Source organism: Pempheris klunzingeri, chromosome 2, assembly GCF_042242105.1.
Source record: "Pempheris klunzingeri isolate RE-2024b chromosome 2, fPemKlu1.hap1, whole genome shotgun sequence".
NCBI classification, from domain to species: domain Eukaryota; kingdom Metazoa; phylum Chordata; class Actinopteri; order Acropomatiformes; family Pempheridae; genus Pempheris; species Pempheris klunzingeri.
The window spans coordinates 25,553,539-25,570,644 of NC_092013.1; the positions used below are offsets into that span (position 1 = coordinate 25,553,539).

The 17,106-nt window shown below is 42.6% G+C and overlaps 1 protein-coding gene across 1 annotated transcript in view; it reads right to left on the reverse strand.

Moving 5' to 3' along the window:
* The window catches only part of plekha6 (pleckstrin homology domain containing, family A member 6), a 91,016-nt gene extending 79,180 nt beyond the window's left edge, over window positions 1–11,836 (reverse strand). Inside the window, exons 1-2 of the mRNA XM_070844371.1 lie at window positions 11,735–11,836; window positions 7,539–7,643 (exon numbers count right to left, since the gene is read on the reverse strand). Of these exons, the coding sequence (XP_070700472.1) occupies window positions 7,539–7,643; window positions 11,735–11,833 (204 nt within the window). The 5' untranslated portion in view covers window positions 11,834–11,836. The remainder of the gene's footprint in view (window positions 1–7,538; window positions 7,644–11,734) is intronic.
* Window positions 11,837–17,106: the final 5,270 nt, after the last annotated feature.

A 17,106-nucleotide genomic window follows, 5' to 3' on the forward strand; every position in this document is an offset into this window, starting at 1 on the left:
ACATTTCGACGTGATATGTTGGACAGTTGTTCAAGTGTTCGGGTGTGTGTAGTCTGTAATGTTAGCTGTTTGAGTAAATTGTTAGCATTCATTAGCAAAGTGAATGGACTTTTAGCCATAGTATAGCTAACTCGGCTTTCTTAAAAAAGGTTTTTTAGGACATTGTTTTCAATGAGGAAACCCTGAAGATTCTGCAAACAGCGCAGTGAGCTTCCAAGTCAACCTACAGAGTTCCTTCTACCTCGGTGAAAGCGTGAGGGAGTGGGACTACTCCAATTCATGTAACCTTCCATCAGCATCTTCACCGGAACCGGTATTTACCACAGATTTAACTAAGAACTTTTCTATAAGGTACCACACGTTTATTTTGTTTGCTCTTCGGAGTGAAATGGCCATTAGTGTTGGGTCACTCTGCTCACAAGCATTGAACCAGGCCTGCAACATTTTTTTTAAAAGAAGATCTGCCGGCTGGTAGAGTGTGTATGTATAAAGTGTGAGAGTGGGCCCACCTCATTTGGTTTAAGTGTGCATGTAGCGTACATGTAAAGGTAATTTTGAGTTGGTTTGAATTCATTTTCATTGAAAGGGAATATTGCTGTTTTTTTTGGAAGTATTAACAGAAATCCTCAACAATTATATCATAATCAGGATTTTATTAAACAAAACTTCAAATGATAACAGTATTTTTTTTTAAATAACTCAAAATACAGTGTTCCAAATTATTATGCACAACAGAGTTTCAAAGCATTCAATAGGTTATAAAGAACTGAAAACAGAAATCTGTTGTATTTTCTGCATTAGGAGATATTTCTTTCTCAAAATAAATGCTGTTTCAATCAAAAACATATTTACAAGTCAAGTTACATGTTAACATAGGAGCCCTTCTTGAATATCACCTTTACAACTCTTCCATCCATTGAACTTGTGAGTCCATGTATAGTTTCTGCCTGGATTTCATTTGCGTATGCCAGAATTGCCTCCCAGAGCTGCTGTTTTGAGGTATACTGCCACCCACCCTCATAGATCTTCCTTTTAAGGATGCTCCACAGGTTCTTAATAGGGTTGAGGTCAGGGGATGATGGCGGCCACACCATGATTTTCTCTCCCTTTATGCCCATAGCAGTCAAAGACTCAATGGTATTTTTTGCAGCATGGGATGGTGCATTGTCTTGCATGAAAATGATTTTACTCCGGAAGGCACAGTTCTTTTTATACCATGGCAGGAAATGATCCGTTAAGAACTCCACATATTTTGCAGAGGTCATTTTGACACCTTCGGGCACTCTGAAGGGGCCTACCAGCTCACTCCTCATTATTCCAGCCCAAAGTATCACTCCACCACCTCCTTGCTGACGTCGCAGCCTTGTTGGAACATGGTGGCCATCCACTAGCCACCCAGAACTCCATCCATCTGGACCATCCAGTGTAGCACGGCATTCATCAGTGAATAAAACTGTTTGAAACTGGTCTTCATGTATTTCCGAACCCATTGCAAACGTTTCTCCTTGTGAGCACTGGTTAGGGTTGGCCGAAATACAGCTTTATGCACAACTGCAAGCCTCTGAAGGATCCTGCATTGAGAGGTTCTTGGGACTCCAGCTTCAAATACCTGTTTGCTGCTCAGCAGTGGCTTCTTAACAGCTGCTCTCTTAATACGATGTATTTGCTTGACAGAAATCTTCCTCAATACACCTTTATCTGAACAAACCCGTCTGCGCTCTGAATCACACACATATCTTTTCACAGTACGATGATCTCCTAAGTTTTCATGAAATTTCCAGTGTTTTCATACCTTTTGCAAGGCATTGCAATATTTCACACTTTTCATCTGCAGAAAGATCTTTCTTTCTCCCCATATTGCATGAAATCTGTGACTTGCTTAATAATGTGGAACAACCTTTTTAAGTAGTTTCCTTTTAATTAGGCACACCTACCAAATTAATTATCAAACCTGTCTGAAATTGAGGTCAGTGTTTTAAACAGACAAGAGAAACAACACAAGCGATATGTTTCATCGAAAAACAAAAGACCAAAAGTTTATTTAACCGAAATCCTACTTGCATAATAATTTGGAACACAGTGTATTTCTAAACGAATTCACGTCTTAGAAGTGATTATTCATTTACTAAGTGTGTCAGAGGTTTAGAGGTAAATACTATTGTGTTTTAAAAGGTTTATTATAGCAGTAGCAGCAATCAAAGGTAAGGTATATTTGATTCATAGTTTGTAGTAATACAGTGTTGGGTGGTAATTAAAGTTCATGTTGGGACTCAAAACTAAAGTAAACATTTAAATAGGTAAAAGACACAGTGAATTGAAGAACTCTGGGCCTGTCCCAGAATTGCATAGGGAGAAATGGGCTACATAAATGGAGGCACCGCTGGGATGTAATGTGTTTTGGGTCCCATTTGACTCAAGTTAGATTAAGTAAATTCATGAGCAGAGCAGTTGAAATTCAAGAAAATGCAGACTCAAGCTGTCTATATAAACTGGTTGAAGAATTGGTGTCGAGGAGAGACATTGGATGAGAGTCATGCATTGCTGACAGTTGTTCCAGAAAATAAAGAGATCACAGAAATAGAAGATACACTATAAAGTGCTAAGTGATACGTCAAAGGATGTACTGTGCTTTGTGAGTGCAAAGAAAAGTGGCTGATGCCAGTATTCCTGGTTAGGTACAAGACCTGCAAGGATTGACCCCATGGCCAATCTTCATTGTAACAGAATGCTAAAGTCTGAGCGCTGGGGATGACTTTAACAGTAAATTGAGTGCTTTACTTCAGGCTGAAGGCAAGTCCATGGATGACTTACAAGCTTTGCTCACAGGAACACAGCCAGCTCCCTCCCCAACAGAGTCCATTCTCCGGGCTGTGGGCGACATACTAGACAAATCCGCCAAACCACCCATGGAGAGTGGAGGATACCGCCGCCTACGCGTCTTTTCAGGTAATGTGCCCACTCCCGCCGGTGAAGAACCATTTGATCACTGGTTGGAGTAAGCTTATCTGATGGTTGAGGAGAGTGACGGCTTCCCCAACGATAAAAGAAGGAAAAAAATGGAAAGCTTAAAGGGGCCAGCATTGGAGGTGATAAGAGCAGTGCGCCTGTCAGACCTGGATGTGACCCCAGAAAAGTGCTTGGAGGCTCTTGAAAGTGCTTTTAGACTGGCAGAATCAGGAGATGACTTGTACATCACTTTCAGACTACAGCAGCAACACCCTGGAGAGAAACTCTCTTGAGTTCTTGAAGAGACTTGAACGTTGCCTGTCAAAAGTAGTCCAAAAAGGTGGTCTTCCACCCAGTAGTCTAAATAAAGCCCGGCTTGAGCAACTGCTTAAAGGTGCAGTAGATGCTGACCTGATGCTAATTCAACTGCGGTTGAGAGAGAGAAGGGAAAATCCCCCAACATTCCTTGAACTTCTTCCTCAAATCCGCACAGAAGAAGAATATACAGCTTCCAAGGCAAAATTAAATCAGCCCGTGTGCACAGTCCATACAAAGTTTCAAGGAGAAAACAAGTAATCAGAAATAGAAAGTCTGAGAGCTGAAATTAAGGAAGTAAAGTCAATGTTCGCAGCCCTTGCCACAAATCTTTATCAAGACGCTGAGGAGAGAGCTGAAAAATTAACACAATGAGGTTCAATAGGCATACCAGAAGGCTTGATAGGCCCACCCTCTGTGGAACCACTGAAAGTTAATGGGCACCTGTGCGATGCACTGCTGGACAGCGGTTCCTGTGTCAGCATAATCTTCAAATCGTGGTACAAAAAACACTTATCAGATACCCCTAGCTATCCTGTGAGAAACCTGGACATCTGGGGTTTGAGTGATTCAACTTTTCCTTACCTGGGTTATGTAGTGGTGGACATAGAGTTTCCTAAAAAAGTGGCGGGAGCACCAACCACTATGTCAGTCCTTGCTTTGATCTGTCCTGATCCACCAGGTCCTGATCAGACGCCAGTGATTATAGGGACCAATGACAAAGCCAGTCTTTCTAAGAGGTTGGCCCAGTTGTGTGAAGAAACGCCTGGTGTGAATGTGGTTCACACACTGGGGGTACATACCTCTTGCTCTGAGCTTAAGAAGAGGAGTGCTGCTGAGTTGGCAGATGGTGGCGGCGAGGTAGTAGGAGGAAGTAGGGTGTGTGAGGTGGGAAGGTCCCGGTCCCCTGACGCTAACTGCAGGAGGCAGCTGTCAAGCCGTCTGCAAGGTGGTGCTAGAGCAGCCAGTGCCTGAGGAAATCCTGATGGTTGAAGCCTGTCCCACACATCCCCTTCCTGCAGGCGTGCTGTTACAGTCCATGGTGATACCAAGCAACGCTGTGGATGTTAATCAGCTCACAGTGTTAATTGAGAACGAATCATTGAAAGAAGCAACAATACCAGTTGGCACTGTGTTGGGTTGTTTGTGTGCTACTGACGTTGTCACAACAGTGTCAAACACAGTACAGCAGCCAGCTTCTGAGGAATTTGATGCCTGTTTGATCAACTTTGGGCAGTCGCCCATTCCGAAAGAGTGGAAAGCCAGGCTATGTCAGCAGCTGTCGGAAAGAGCAGATGTCTTCTCTCTACATGAGCTGGATATGGGCCTAGCCAAAGAAGTAGAGCACTCCATCACTCAATCAGAAGGTCGGGGGTTCGATCCCCAGCTTGCCCAAGTGTCCTTGGGCAAGACACTGAACCCCAACTTGCTCCTGAAGCATGGCTTCAGTGTGTGAATGAGTATGAAAGAATAGTCTCCTCCAAATTTAGATCCCTCCTGTATGATTGATGTGTGAATGGGTGAATGAGGATGTCATGTAAAGCACTTTGAGTAGTTGAAATAACTAGAAAGGCGCTATACAAATACAGACCATTTACCATTTACGCTCAACAGCTGTACTGTCCCTGACCAGTACACAACACCACGGATTGATGAAGCTCTGGATTGCCTTGAAGGCAGCAAGTGGTTTTCTGTCCTGGAGCAAAGTTGGAGGCCGTTCACACCTGGCCCAGACCCACCAACCTCAAGACCTTGCAGTCCTTCTTGGGATTTTGTGGGTCCAGCAGTCTGAGTGGAGATACATTTTTAAAGAAACAAAAACCTTGAGCAGAGTTTTTTCTCTCACTGCACAAGTGCATCAAGGTATGCCTTTCAGAGAAATATCCCTGTGCAAAATCTATTATTGTATCTTGGAACTGTTGTTGTGTTTCACTATACAGTGAATAGCACATAGTGAAACCGCATGTTTCTTTGTCTGTGGAACTATTGGACTCCTTTCCCCAATGTCCCCCAGTTTCACAGATAGGTGTGAAATCACCCCCGCACCCAACTCCACATTCACCATTGGCCGGAGGGGACACATGATTTTACGACCTCAGGCCAACAAAACCAGTTCACCCCCACTGAACTTTCTCTTTTCTGATGCCTCTCCTGGAGGAGAGACATCTCCCCTCTCTTTTCCTGACGTCTCTCCTGCAGAGGAGAGACCAGCTCTCCTGATCTCTCCTGAAGAGGAGAGAAGCTCAACTCAGCTAAGCTCTGCCTCAGTGTGTACCAGAGCAGCCACCTCCTTCATGGTAGCGACACAAGGTCCTGCCTGAAGTAAGCAGATCAGCGCCAGCAGGCACGACCCAGAGTCTGCCAGCTGATAACCAGAACCAACAACAGGAGCACACCAGCAAGTTAGCACAGAGCTGCTAACTAACAGGAACAAAGGAGCGACCGGATTCCTCCAGCCTGCAACCACACAGCAACGGACAAGAACCACACCTTTCCTCCAGCAACAGGCTGAGAAAGCAGCATCCTCAAGGACACTTCCTCTCCCCTTTAAGGACTGGTAACAAACTCTAACTGGGCATAATTAGCATAGCATTACTGCATACATGGTTTACCCCTGTTAATGTGTTGACTTGCTTTTAATGTTCATTGAGTTTGATTATTGTGATGTGTTGTAGATTACTGTGCAGCCATTAAGTTTAGTTGATGTTAGTTTGTTCACACAGACACAGGGTCTACATGCAACTAACCATCCTTCCTTAACCTGGCACCTTTATCTCACACAGTTTCCAACAGGCCACTGAGGGACAAAGCTAAGCTAACAGCACTTAGCTTCCTTTGTCTCCTTTGCCCCACACCCCAGGGGGTCTGGCCATCACCATTTGGTCTCTCTCCCCCACCTTCGTGGGCCCGTCTCACATTCCTCAGCCTTATCTCACACACACACTCTTATTGTGTGTTAGTTTAGTCATAGAGACTTAGTTAGATTGTTTGATTGATTTTGTTTCTGTAACAGCAGATGTCTTTAATACCTACTCTGCTTCAGCTGTACTTACAACCAAAGTATAAGTCCTTCACCTTAATGAATAACAAATGATGTCCCTGCGTTTTGCTCTGTTTTAATAAATGTTTTAATACCTGCTGTCTCCTTTAATGTTGTACAAGGGTGAACACTGCCAACCTCTACACTGTCAAGAACTCCAAAATCCTTCAGCTAGCTATCAATGTGGTAATTTTGGTAGTAATTATTAAATTAATTATAAAACATAATTCCAAATTGATAGTTTAGTATTTTTATAAGACTAAATCAATTCCTTGTTTTTTGAGGTGGTGCCCCAATTGAGGAGGACTTTATTCAAAGTTTATTTCAATAATTATTAATTATCTTTGATAATTATTAATTATTTCTGATAGCCCAATTGAACATTACCACTTGCTAAAGCACTGTCTGAGAAAATTATGACTAAAAACTAACATCAACACTAAAATTATACTAAAATTAAAAGAGTTCCACTGACTAAATCTTGACCAAAAGAAAAGAAAAGAAAGCAAAGCAAAGCAAAACAAAACAGAAGTGTGATTTTTAATCTTTTAAGAATCCACAGGCCTGCTGGTGGGCCAGGGTAAGGTTATGGTTAGGATTGGCTGGAATGTTAAGAGGTTAAATCAACTACAATTTTCAGTAAGTGACTAAGAATAAAACTAAACATAAAATGCTTACCACAGCTCTGAGCAGGCTCATGTCTCTGCTGCACCTCACAGGTGTAACTGCGACCTTAAGTGTTTATTTATGCTTCAAATTTATTTTTTTTTTAAAATATGCTCTAAAGTTTGCAATATAGACTATTTGTTATTTAAAACTTCATTGGTTTACTACAGTGTATTGAATTCTTTAGGGTTTTGTTAATATTTTTTATATTTCATAATATTTGATCAAATTATCTTTATTCTCTTGTTTTTATCTGAACTTTTTATTTGATTTTATTTTTTATTGGAAGTTTTCCCCTTTTATGTTTTTTATCTATGGAAAAACACATTAGAAATACTCACACTATCAAAGGAAAGCTGCACATTGCACATGAAGTTTGGCTGTTCCTTTGCTACTTAATGTTTTGAAACCCGCAGACAACATAGAACCGATATAGACAGATGCTTCAGTATTGCATTATTGCTGTTGTCACACAGATGCTGGTGTGACACTAGACACAGGGTAAGACTACAAGCTGAGTAGTAGTAAACATGACTAGTGGATTGAAAAATCAAAAGAGAGAACGTTTTACCTGCTTGTACAGCCATCCCTGTTTGGTCACCTCTGCTTTGGGATTCCTGCGCATAGAGTTGGAGCGCTTTCCAAAAATAGCTGCCTTTCTAGGAGTACGAGACATCTGCAGATTCGAAATATGGATGAAAAAGAGGAAGAGGGTTTATATATCATTTACTTATGAATAACATTTATCAAATACCGTTTATACTTGGCAGTCTGTTCTTGCATATGTCTTCATCCTGCATAGACTTAAGTGAACTTCCACATAGATGGGAGGACAATGCTCATTAGTGTGTGTCCATCAGTTGGCTATGAACAATTGAAGCAAAGTGGAAATTCAATCAAACAACACCTTGATTGCCACAATGCGGTCTTTTCCACAATGCAGGCTTATTCCATCCTTTCAATGCACACCTTCAGTTCACAGAAAATTATCTGCCTCATCATCACTCAAAATGTAGCAGCCTGCCTCCATGTTCAGCTCTGCCCCACCAATCTACACACCTTGTAGCACCCAATAATGTAACAATTTACTGAAATAGAATAATGCCTTAAAATGTAACAAAGTTCCACTTAACTTGACTGAAAATGTGATTAACCCTAGAACACTAACGTTGGGTGATTTTTACCCATGCAACTGTGGTTCCCAGCTCCATTATTCTTTATCATTCACACGGTTGTCTGATGCAGGGAGACTGTGCCTTCACCGGACAAGGCTCACATATCCCAGGAACGGGTGGCCCGAAGAACAACAGTTAATTTTATTTCACTTAAAAAATCATTACTACAGTATGAAACAGCTTCATTCTAGGCTACTAATGTTGTTACACAAGTTTTAACAGCCGGTGGACTCACTTTTGCAGCAGTCGTTACGCCGTCTGCTTAGACTTATCCGGCACTAAGCAATAGCTGAATAGAGTGTTTTACCAAACACAAAGAGCAGAGAGGACCAGGGCTTGCATGAAAATGTTTACAACAAATGTCCTACCTCCAATACCATACCTATATCCTCACCCCATGATTACAGAGTTAAATGCCGGCATCTAATGGCGTAGACGTGGGTAAAACAGTGAAGACTGGGACATTCAACATTCTTTGAACAAGGCAGAAAAACAAATTGGCTGTTACTTTGTAGACAGTTATGCTAAGATCAACGGTGAGATCCATGTGTGGGAGTTTCTGGATTGTTTTTTCCACAGCTGTCCGTCATTTTTTCAGCCTCATGCGACCTGTCCTGTGGCGGGCAGACCATTTGGATTATTCAGGGTCGTTGTTGACCCTACTTGAGTTATTTTTCCCCGTTTTACTGTATAGAACAGCTGGCGGTAAACGTTTTCAAGAGGGCAGACATTGTATGGGTCTATTCTTCCTTTCAACCTTTTTATGCTGAACTGCAAATGAAAAATAAAAAGATTAAGTTTGTTGAAGAACTACCTGATTCTTTTGAGGATGAAAACCTGTGCCCCCTCGATCAGAATCACTTGGAGACTCAGAATGTCTTTCACAAAGTAAACACAGTCACTGTCAATTTCAATAAATAAAAAACTACCTGGTATTTAAAAACCCTCAAGACAAATACAGATAAAAATATTGGCTCAGCAAATTTTAAAAACACCACCAAAGATCGTCATAGATATCATCAAACTCACTCCTACCTGTCGAGAGCCGTACAGACTAAGATCAGGAGAATAATAAAATGAGTCATCTAAATCAATAAAAAGGAATAATGCAAAGCTTCCTTTTGAAAGTTAACATGCTGTGACACACCGTCTCATACCTTGCATCAAATTCACACTTAATATTCCTTAGAAACTTAATAATTACCCATAATATGTAGTCCAGTTTATTTTAGGAGCTGAACCTGAAAGGGAAATATCCATTGCTTTCTGATGTAAAACCTAAAGCTTTAAGCATGGCTGCTAGATGCACGGTGAGAAAACTATAGGTGATCTATGTACCTGTGATCATAGTGTGTGTCTGTGAAACAGATGACTTGCTTCCTTGCATAATAAAATTTGTCCTTAGACCTATGGCCATCATGTCACTGAGCATGATAAACACATCAAAGCCCTTGCTATCATGGGCTATAAACACAGATTTTTTTGTACTCAGGTTGTCTGAAATAATTGATCAACGGTTCCGGACAGTGTACTGCCATCCTGCAATTTTGTGCATACCAAAAAGGGAACATTTTAATTTACATAGGTATCAAAATCAGAGAATACCAATTTCCTTTTTTCCTATTGTTTTTGTATTACCGCTGGTTTAGGTTGTATGTAACACCGATGCACCTCATTCTCTTTCTCCAACTTCAGGTATTGCATTTCAAACACTAACACACGTGGTTTTCCCTTTATCGTTCATAGCAATGTAGTAGAACTGATTTTAATTTTGACAGTTTTTAGACAATTGGTAATCACTGACACATTTTTGAATTCAGTTCTTTCTGTAGGCTCTTTGTGTTTTGTAAATCTTTTAACACTCGATGCAGAAAACGAGTTGGAGTGGGTCTAAGCAGAAAGATTGCTGCAACAGTGAGTCCATGGGCTGTTAAAACTTGCGTAACAATAATGACATGCGAATGAGGATCCTAAATGGGAATGAAGCTGTTTTACACTGTAGTAACAATATGCATGTTTTGTGTTTTTTGGGTTATCAGTCATACATTTACAGTGTTAACTTGCACCCAAGGGTCTGTAAATAACTAAAATTTTCAGTCCAAGATCCCATCGAATTTTGAAATGTTGCTGAATGTAACAGGTCGTATCACTCATTCCAGCCATTTTCCAAATCTCTCTAACCTTTGTGAATGCCTGACCATCAGTGAAATGGGGATAGAGCAGATGAGCCACATTGGTGGAAAAGCACAAACTGTGCTCTCTTGGGCATGATTTCACAACCTAACATGAATCCAACAGTATTCTACTGACACCTTGTGGATTTCTGATGATCTGCGCTATCAACCTTAGACTATCGCCTGCCGTGATCTGGCTTGTTCTAAGAGTGTATCCCTGTTAGCAAACACACACAATCTGTGAGGGATAAACTGATAATGTCCAGTGTTTGACATCTGATCTGTCTCCTCATCTAATTCAGTGTTTGCAGACCACCTCCTCACAGGACTCTAATCCAACAAGGCATATCAACTGAAAGAAATATCCAGGAACTAATAGATTTATCCTTGATCTTTCCAAAGCCTACTCCAGACCCTTCTCAAGCATTATTATAACCTCATTACGTCAAATTCAGTAATTCAGGGCATTCATTTAGGATACAATCAAGACATTTCATCTATCTCCCTTCAACAAATGGTGCTTGTCATTATCTGCCTACACCTCTGCAGTATATCCGCCCTGATGTTGACACTGGCCTTGCAAATCCAAATCTCTGAAGCCCTACATTCTCCGATAAGTCATGCACATAATTTGTGGTGGTGTTTTGGTTTTTCATGGTCATAACTGCTGCTACTGTCCCTTTAATTTTATTTTGGTCACAGCTGACCCTAACTTTTGATTCATGTAATTGCTTTCACTATTAAATTGATTTAATTCTTTATCAGTCTTATCATGTCATCCATCACCTTAGCCTTAGTTTGTGCTGCTGCTGACCGTAAACATTTAGTTCCAGTTATTGCTGAACTTAGTCTTTAAGTCCTGGTCATTGCTGGAATCACTGGGTTTACTGTCAAGCGCTAGTCATCCACTACCATAAATAAATGAATAAATACATTTTTAAAGGAGTCCTAGTTTTACCGTCTATACTGTCTGTGGCTACTGCCAAACTATGCATTTCATCAAAACTCTGCTGCTGAAAAGGGTTATATATTTGCACAGCTCATGGCACCACTACCCCCCTAAAATAATGAGGTCACGATAGGATCTAGTCACCTAAGACTCTTCACTTATTCCCCCAACGTTCATGTGGTGCACTTTATCAAATAAATCAATTACTAATTAAGTCTCTTTTCAATTAAACCATTGCCATTGCTATACATGTAGCCAATGCCGTCAATATCACTGAATTCATTGACTTCTGACATTGACTCAGGACATAGAGCAGGTCATCCACTAACTGGAGGATTGGTGGTTTGATCCCTGGCTCCTCCAGTCCATTGAAGTGCCCTTCGGCAAGATACTGAACTCCCTAAACACTGGGGTTGGATCTGAGTAGTTACAGAAATTGTGTTATTAATGTGTGTCTGTGCGTGCTCACCTGGGTGTAAGGCTGGGCTTCTTGAGACATGTTTGACACCATATTGACACTTTTGGGGTGAGTGATCTTCTCAGCAGCAGTATTCACCCTGCCATTCATATCCAAATCCCAGTACCTGCACAGAGGAGCAAAGGCATGAGCCCCTAAAGCATCAGTGTACTTTTACCTGACAATGATATCTAGTGATCATGTGAATAATGACTCTTGGCTATCAGATGCAAAGTTGGAAGTTGTGTTGTTATTACAGTGTGTGACTGCTGTTCCCACCTTCAGCAACAGTCAACCTTGGTTTCACCATGACCAAGGCAATGGCAAATGATCTCCTTTGCAGTTTAGTTTGGAGGACTTGTGTTTTTCTTACTGTAGCCTGACCCAGCACAGCTCAGTTGTAGTCATAAAATTGTATGCCCAAGTATAATTCACAATAGTGGCTGAGTCCTGTCTAGCTGTCTTGGTCATTGCAGTCTAGTCTGGTCCAGTCTGCTCCAGTGCATTAATAATCTAGTGTGCAAGAGGGGCATTGGCTGGACTGCTAAACCCAGATTATTCTCCATCAAAAGAACCTTTTAAAACATACTTCTAAATAGAATCAGCTACACATTACTTAAAAATGTCATACTAATCCACAGTGGTGTGTGTGTGTGTGTGTGTGACACGCATCCACAGTAAATCATTTCGATTCAAGTTTATTTTCCTGTACAGTCCCTGACAAAAGTCTTGTCGCTTACCGAAGTTGTTGGAACAACAAATAATAACTTGACTTGTAGTTGATCAATTGGAATCTGAAATGGCTTATATGAAAGGCAAAGGCCTCTGGATTATGTGTATTGTACCAAAATAAGGTTTTATATCATTCATTGAGTTTTATCATTTAATTAGAACAGAAAGGTCAGATTTGGCTTGGACAAAACTCTTGTCGTGCCTTTAAATGATTCAACCAATCACAGATTAGAGCTTCACCTGTAACAACTACTGTAATTAACACATTCCCATGTGTGTATAAAAAGAACCCCAGCACACCAGACCTTCATCTGAAGTGCAACCTGACCTCTCACAACATGCCAAAGATTCAACCACAGATCAAAGTGCTGATCATCAAGAACCCGAAGACCAAGTCTGCTGCTGAGGTGGCAGACATCTTCAGTGTATCCAAACGTCAAGTGGAGAGGATAAGAAAACAATTTGAAGAAACTGCTGAAGTTCATGACAAGCCCAGGTCAGGCAGACCCCGTAAGACAACTGTTCGAGAGGACCGTTTGTTGCTTCGACAGTCCAGGGCCAGCCCTTTTTCAACTGCAGCAGAGCTGCATGAGAAGTGGTCATCAGAAACCCCTGTATCTCGAACAACAGTTTGTCGAATTCTCTCACGCAGTGGTCTCCATGGCCAAATTAGTGCTCAGAAGCCAGCATTAAACAGAAGGCAACTAAAAAATCGTGTTGCATTTGCAAAGGCCCACAGCTTGGTGAAAGGATGGACAGAGGAAAAGTGGCAGAAGGTAGATTTTTCTGATGAATCATCCATTGAACTGCATCCCAAACGCAGCAAATACTGCAGAAGACCCGTTGGAACCCGCATGGACCCAAGATTCACCCAGAAAACAGTCAAGTTTGGTGGAGGAAAAATCACAGTTTGGGGTCGCATACATCCAGTATGGGAGTGTGCGAGAGATCTGCAGAGTGGATGGCAACATCAACAGCCTGAAATATCAACAAATTCTTGCTGCCCACTACATTCGAAACCACAAGAGCGGGCAAATTCTTCAGCAGGATGGCGCTCCTCCTCATACTTCAGCCTCCACATCAAAGTTTCTGAAAGCGAAGAAGGTCAAGGTGCTCCAGGATTGGCCAGCCCAGTTACTTCAGTGACAAGCTGTTCAGCTACTGCCCCAAAAGTTGGGCATGCAGACGCCTGGCATTGCAGACAGACTATAGGGATGTGGGATGTCACCTCTCTGACAGGGAAGGAGCCAGACTATATATAGTTGAGTGGTACCAGCTAGATATAGTTGGGCTGGCCTGGGCTGCATAGCATTGACACCAAACTGCTAGAGAGGGGCTGGACTCTCTCCTTTTCCGGAGTTGCCCAGGGTGAGAGGCAATGGGCAGATGTGAGGATATTCACAAGCTCCTGGTTGAGCGCCATTGTGTTGCGAGGGCTGCCTCCATGTGACTACAGGTCGCTGGGGGAGAAGGCTCTGACTGTTGTGTGTGCTTATGCACCAAACAGCAGTTCAGAATATCCGGCCTTCTTGGAGTTTCTGAATGGCATCCTGGAAGGGGCTCTGTTGGGGGACTCCATAGTTCTTCTGGGAGACTTCAACACTCACATGGCTAATGATGGAGAAATCTGGAAGCCTCTGACTAGCCATGAATTGGCTATAACAAACACCATATTCGAGCATAGGGTGGTTCATAAGTGACATGGTACCAGACCACCTTAGGCCACAGATTTTCATCATGTCATCAGATCTGTGGTCTTGGACACTTGGGTGAAGAGAGAAACAGAGCTATCAACTGATCACCACCTGACCTGGTAAATGTCACCAACACTGCCGGAGCTTCAACTCTTTATCCCCTACCTCTTGCTCACACCCCTCTGCTCATCCTCCAGTCAGAACCTGACATTTTTTTCCCGCCAGTACACCAACCACACCCACTGCCATTCCTCCTGTACTGTCTGTCTTCCAATCAGCTGCAAACCTGCCACACACCTGTTGTTGGTTAGCTCATTATCCCACAGTACTTTTACAAGGCAGTTTGCCTTCATTTGCATGCGGGATCCTAGTTTGTGCTCCTGCCTGCATTGCTAGTTTGATTTTTGACCTGTGCCTGTTACTTGACCAGTATCTCTGACGTTTTTGTACCTCTACCTGGTTGTCTGGATTTTTGGTTTTTGACTGCTCGAACAGACTGTATCCTACCCTGCTTGATCTTTAAGTAAAATTACTGTGTTTTCTTACTCCTGCTTCTGCCCTTCGATTCTGCATTTGGGTCTTCTGCATTGTGACAGTATGATCTGGTTAGGAATGGTCCCAGAAGAACGTCGACACCTCTGCTCACTCATGGACAAGTAAGTCTCCATCCTTGACACTCATCAGCAAGAGATGCTGTTCCAGAACCAGTGGAAGCACAAGAGGTAGCTAGCAGAACCAGCTGCGCTCCCAGAGCCAGTATTGGAACCTGAACCAGTCCCAGAGACTGTGGTCAAGTCTGAACCAGTATCTGAAGTGATCCAGGAACCAGTGGCTGAACTTGACACCGTCCTGCCCAGCTAGTGTCTCATTGCTACTGCTTGGTTTACTGCTGAGCAAGAGGTTCTGGATGCCCTTCATCAACATCTGTCCCCTGGTAATAGGGGGAGGCTATTTGTCCCTGAGTCTGTCCGTCCTCAGGTTTGTCAGTGGGCTCATGTGTTCAGACTCACCTGCCACCCAGGCATCCAACGCAACTTGGCCAGTCTCCGCCAGAGGTTGTGGTGGTCCCACATGCAGAAGGATGTGTCCGAATATGTGGCTGCCTCTCCCAACTGTGCCTAGGGTAAGCTGTCCAACTGTTCTCCAGCTGGACTGCTACAATCGCTGCCCTTTCCTTGTCAACCATGGTCACACATAGCCCTGGACTTCGTCAGCTGCCTTCTGGATTCAGAGGGTAACACAGTCCTTACCATTGATCACTCCCCCCCCCCCCAAGCCTGTGCATTACTTCTCTCTACCTAAATTGCCCAAGAAAACTACTCAACTGCTTGTGCAACATGTTTTCAAACTACATGGCCTGCCTACCTCTGTCTCTGATAGGGGGCCTCAATTCACTTCTCGTTTCTGGAAGGCCCTCTGTAGGCACATCAGTTCAACTGTCATCAGGCTTTTATCCACAGACCAACGGTCAGACCGAGAGGGCCAATCCGCACCTGGAAACTGCCTTTTGCTGCACGGTCAACCAGAACCCATCCTCCTGGAGTCTACTCCTTCCATGGGTGGAGTATGCACACAGTTCATTGCCCGTCATCTCCACAGCACTCTCCCCAAGTCTGTTTTGGGTATCAACCACCTGCTCTTCCCTTCGCAAGAGGAAGAGACTTTTCTGCGCTTTGCCCAGGCCTTTGTCTGCAGATGGCACTGGATCTGGCAAAGAGCCCATGCCCAGCTCCTGCAGGCCTCTACCTGTCAAAATAACAATACTGTACTGTATATAATACTGTAACAATTAGAAGATGTCTATGTGAAGCCAAGCTACCAGCAAGAAGCCCCCGCAAAGTCCCATTGTTGCAAAAACGACATGTACTGAAGAGGTTACAATTTGCCAAAGAACACATTAACGGGCCTAAAGAGAAATGGCGCCACTTTGTGGACTGATGAAAGCAAGATTGTTCTTTTTGGGTCTAGGGACCGCAGACAGTTTGTCAGGCGATCCCCAAACACTGAATTCAAGCCACAGTACACTGTGAAGACAGTGAAGCATGGTGGCGCAAGCATCATGATATGGGGATGTTTTTCATATTGTGGTGTCAGGCCTATTTATCGCATACCAGGGATCATGGATAAGTTTGAATACATCAAAATACTTGAAGAGGTCATGTTGCCTTATGCCAAAGAGGAAATGCCCTTGAAATGGGTGTTTCAACAAGACAACAACCCCAATCACACCAGTAAGTGAGCAGCATCTTGGTTCCAGACCAACAACATTAACGTTATGGAGTGGCCAGCCCAATCCCTGGACCTTAATCCAATAGAAAACTTGTGGAGTGACATCAAAAATGCTGTTTCTGAGGCAAAACCAAGAAATGCAGAGGAGTTGTGGAATATAGTCCAATTGTCCTGGGCTGGAATAACTGTTCACAGGTGTCAGAAGTTGGTTGACTCCATGCAACACAGATGTGAAGCAGTTCTCAGAAACAGTGGTTATACAACTAAATATTAATTCAGTGATTCACAGGAAAGCTAAATCTTCAAGCATTTTTCAGTTTTTACAGTAAATGTTTGAGTTTGTAAAGAAAAATGCAGACACTGCTATTTTTGTGAACAGCCTAATCTTCCTTTTTCTTCACTTTCTGTAAAGTAACAAACAAATTTGATGCATTTTTCTTCATGTTTTGATTTGGAATAGAATGTGCAGTGCTCCCAATGCATTTGCGTGTATGGAAATAAAAGCTATTATAAGGATGTTGAGCTTTACTCACTTTTTTAAACACACTGCTATTATTTTGAACACAACTGTATATCTCAGCTGGCCTGGGAATGGCTCAGGATACTGCTGGAGGAGCGGGAAAGTGTTGCTCAGAAGAAGGATATCTGGAATGCTCTGCTAGACCTGTTGCCACCGCTACCGCTAGATAAGCAGAAGAAAATGGATGGATGGATGGATGGACAAATTGT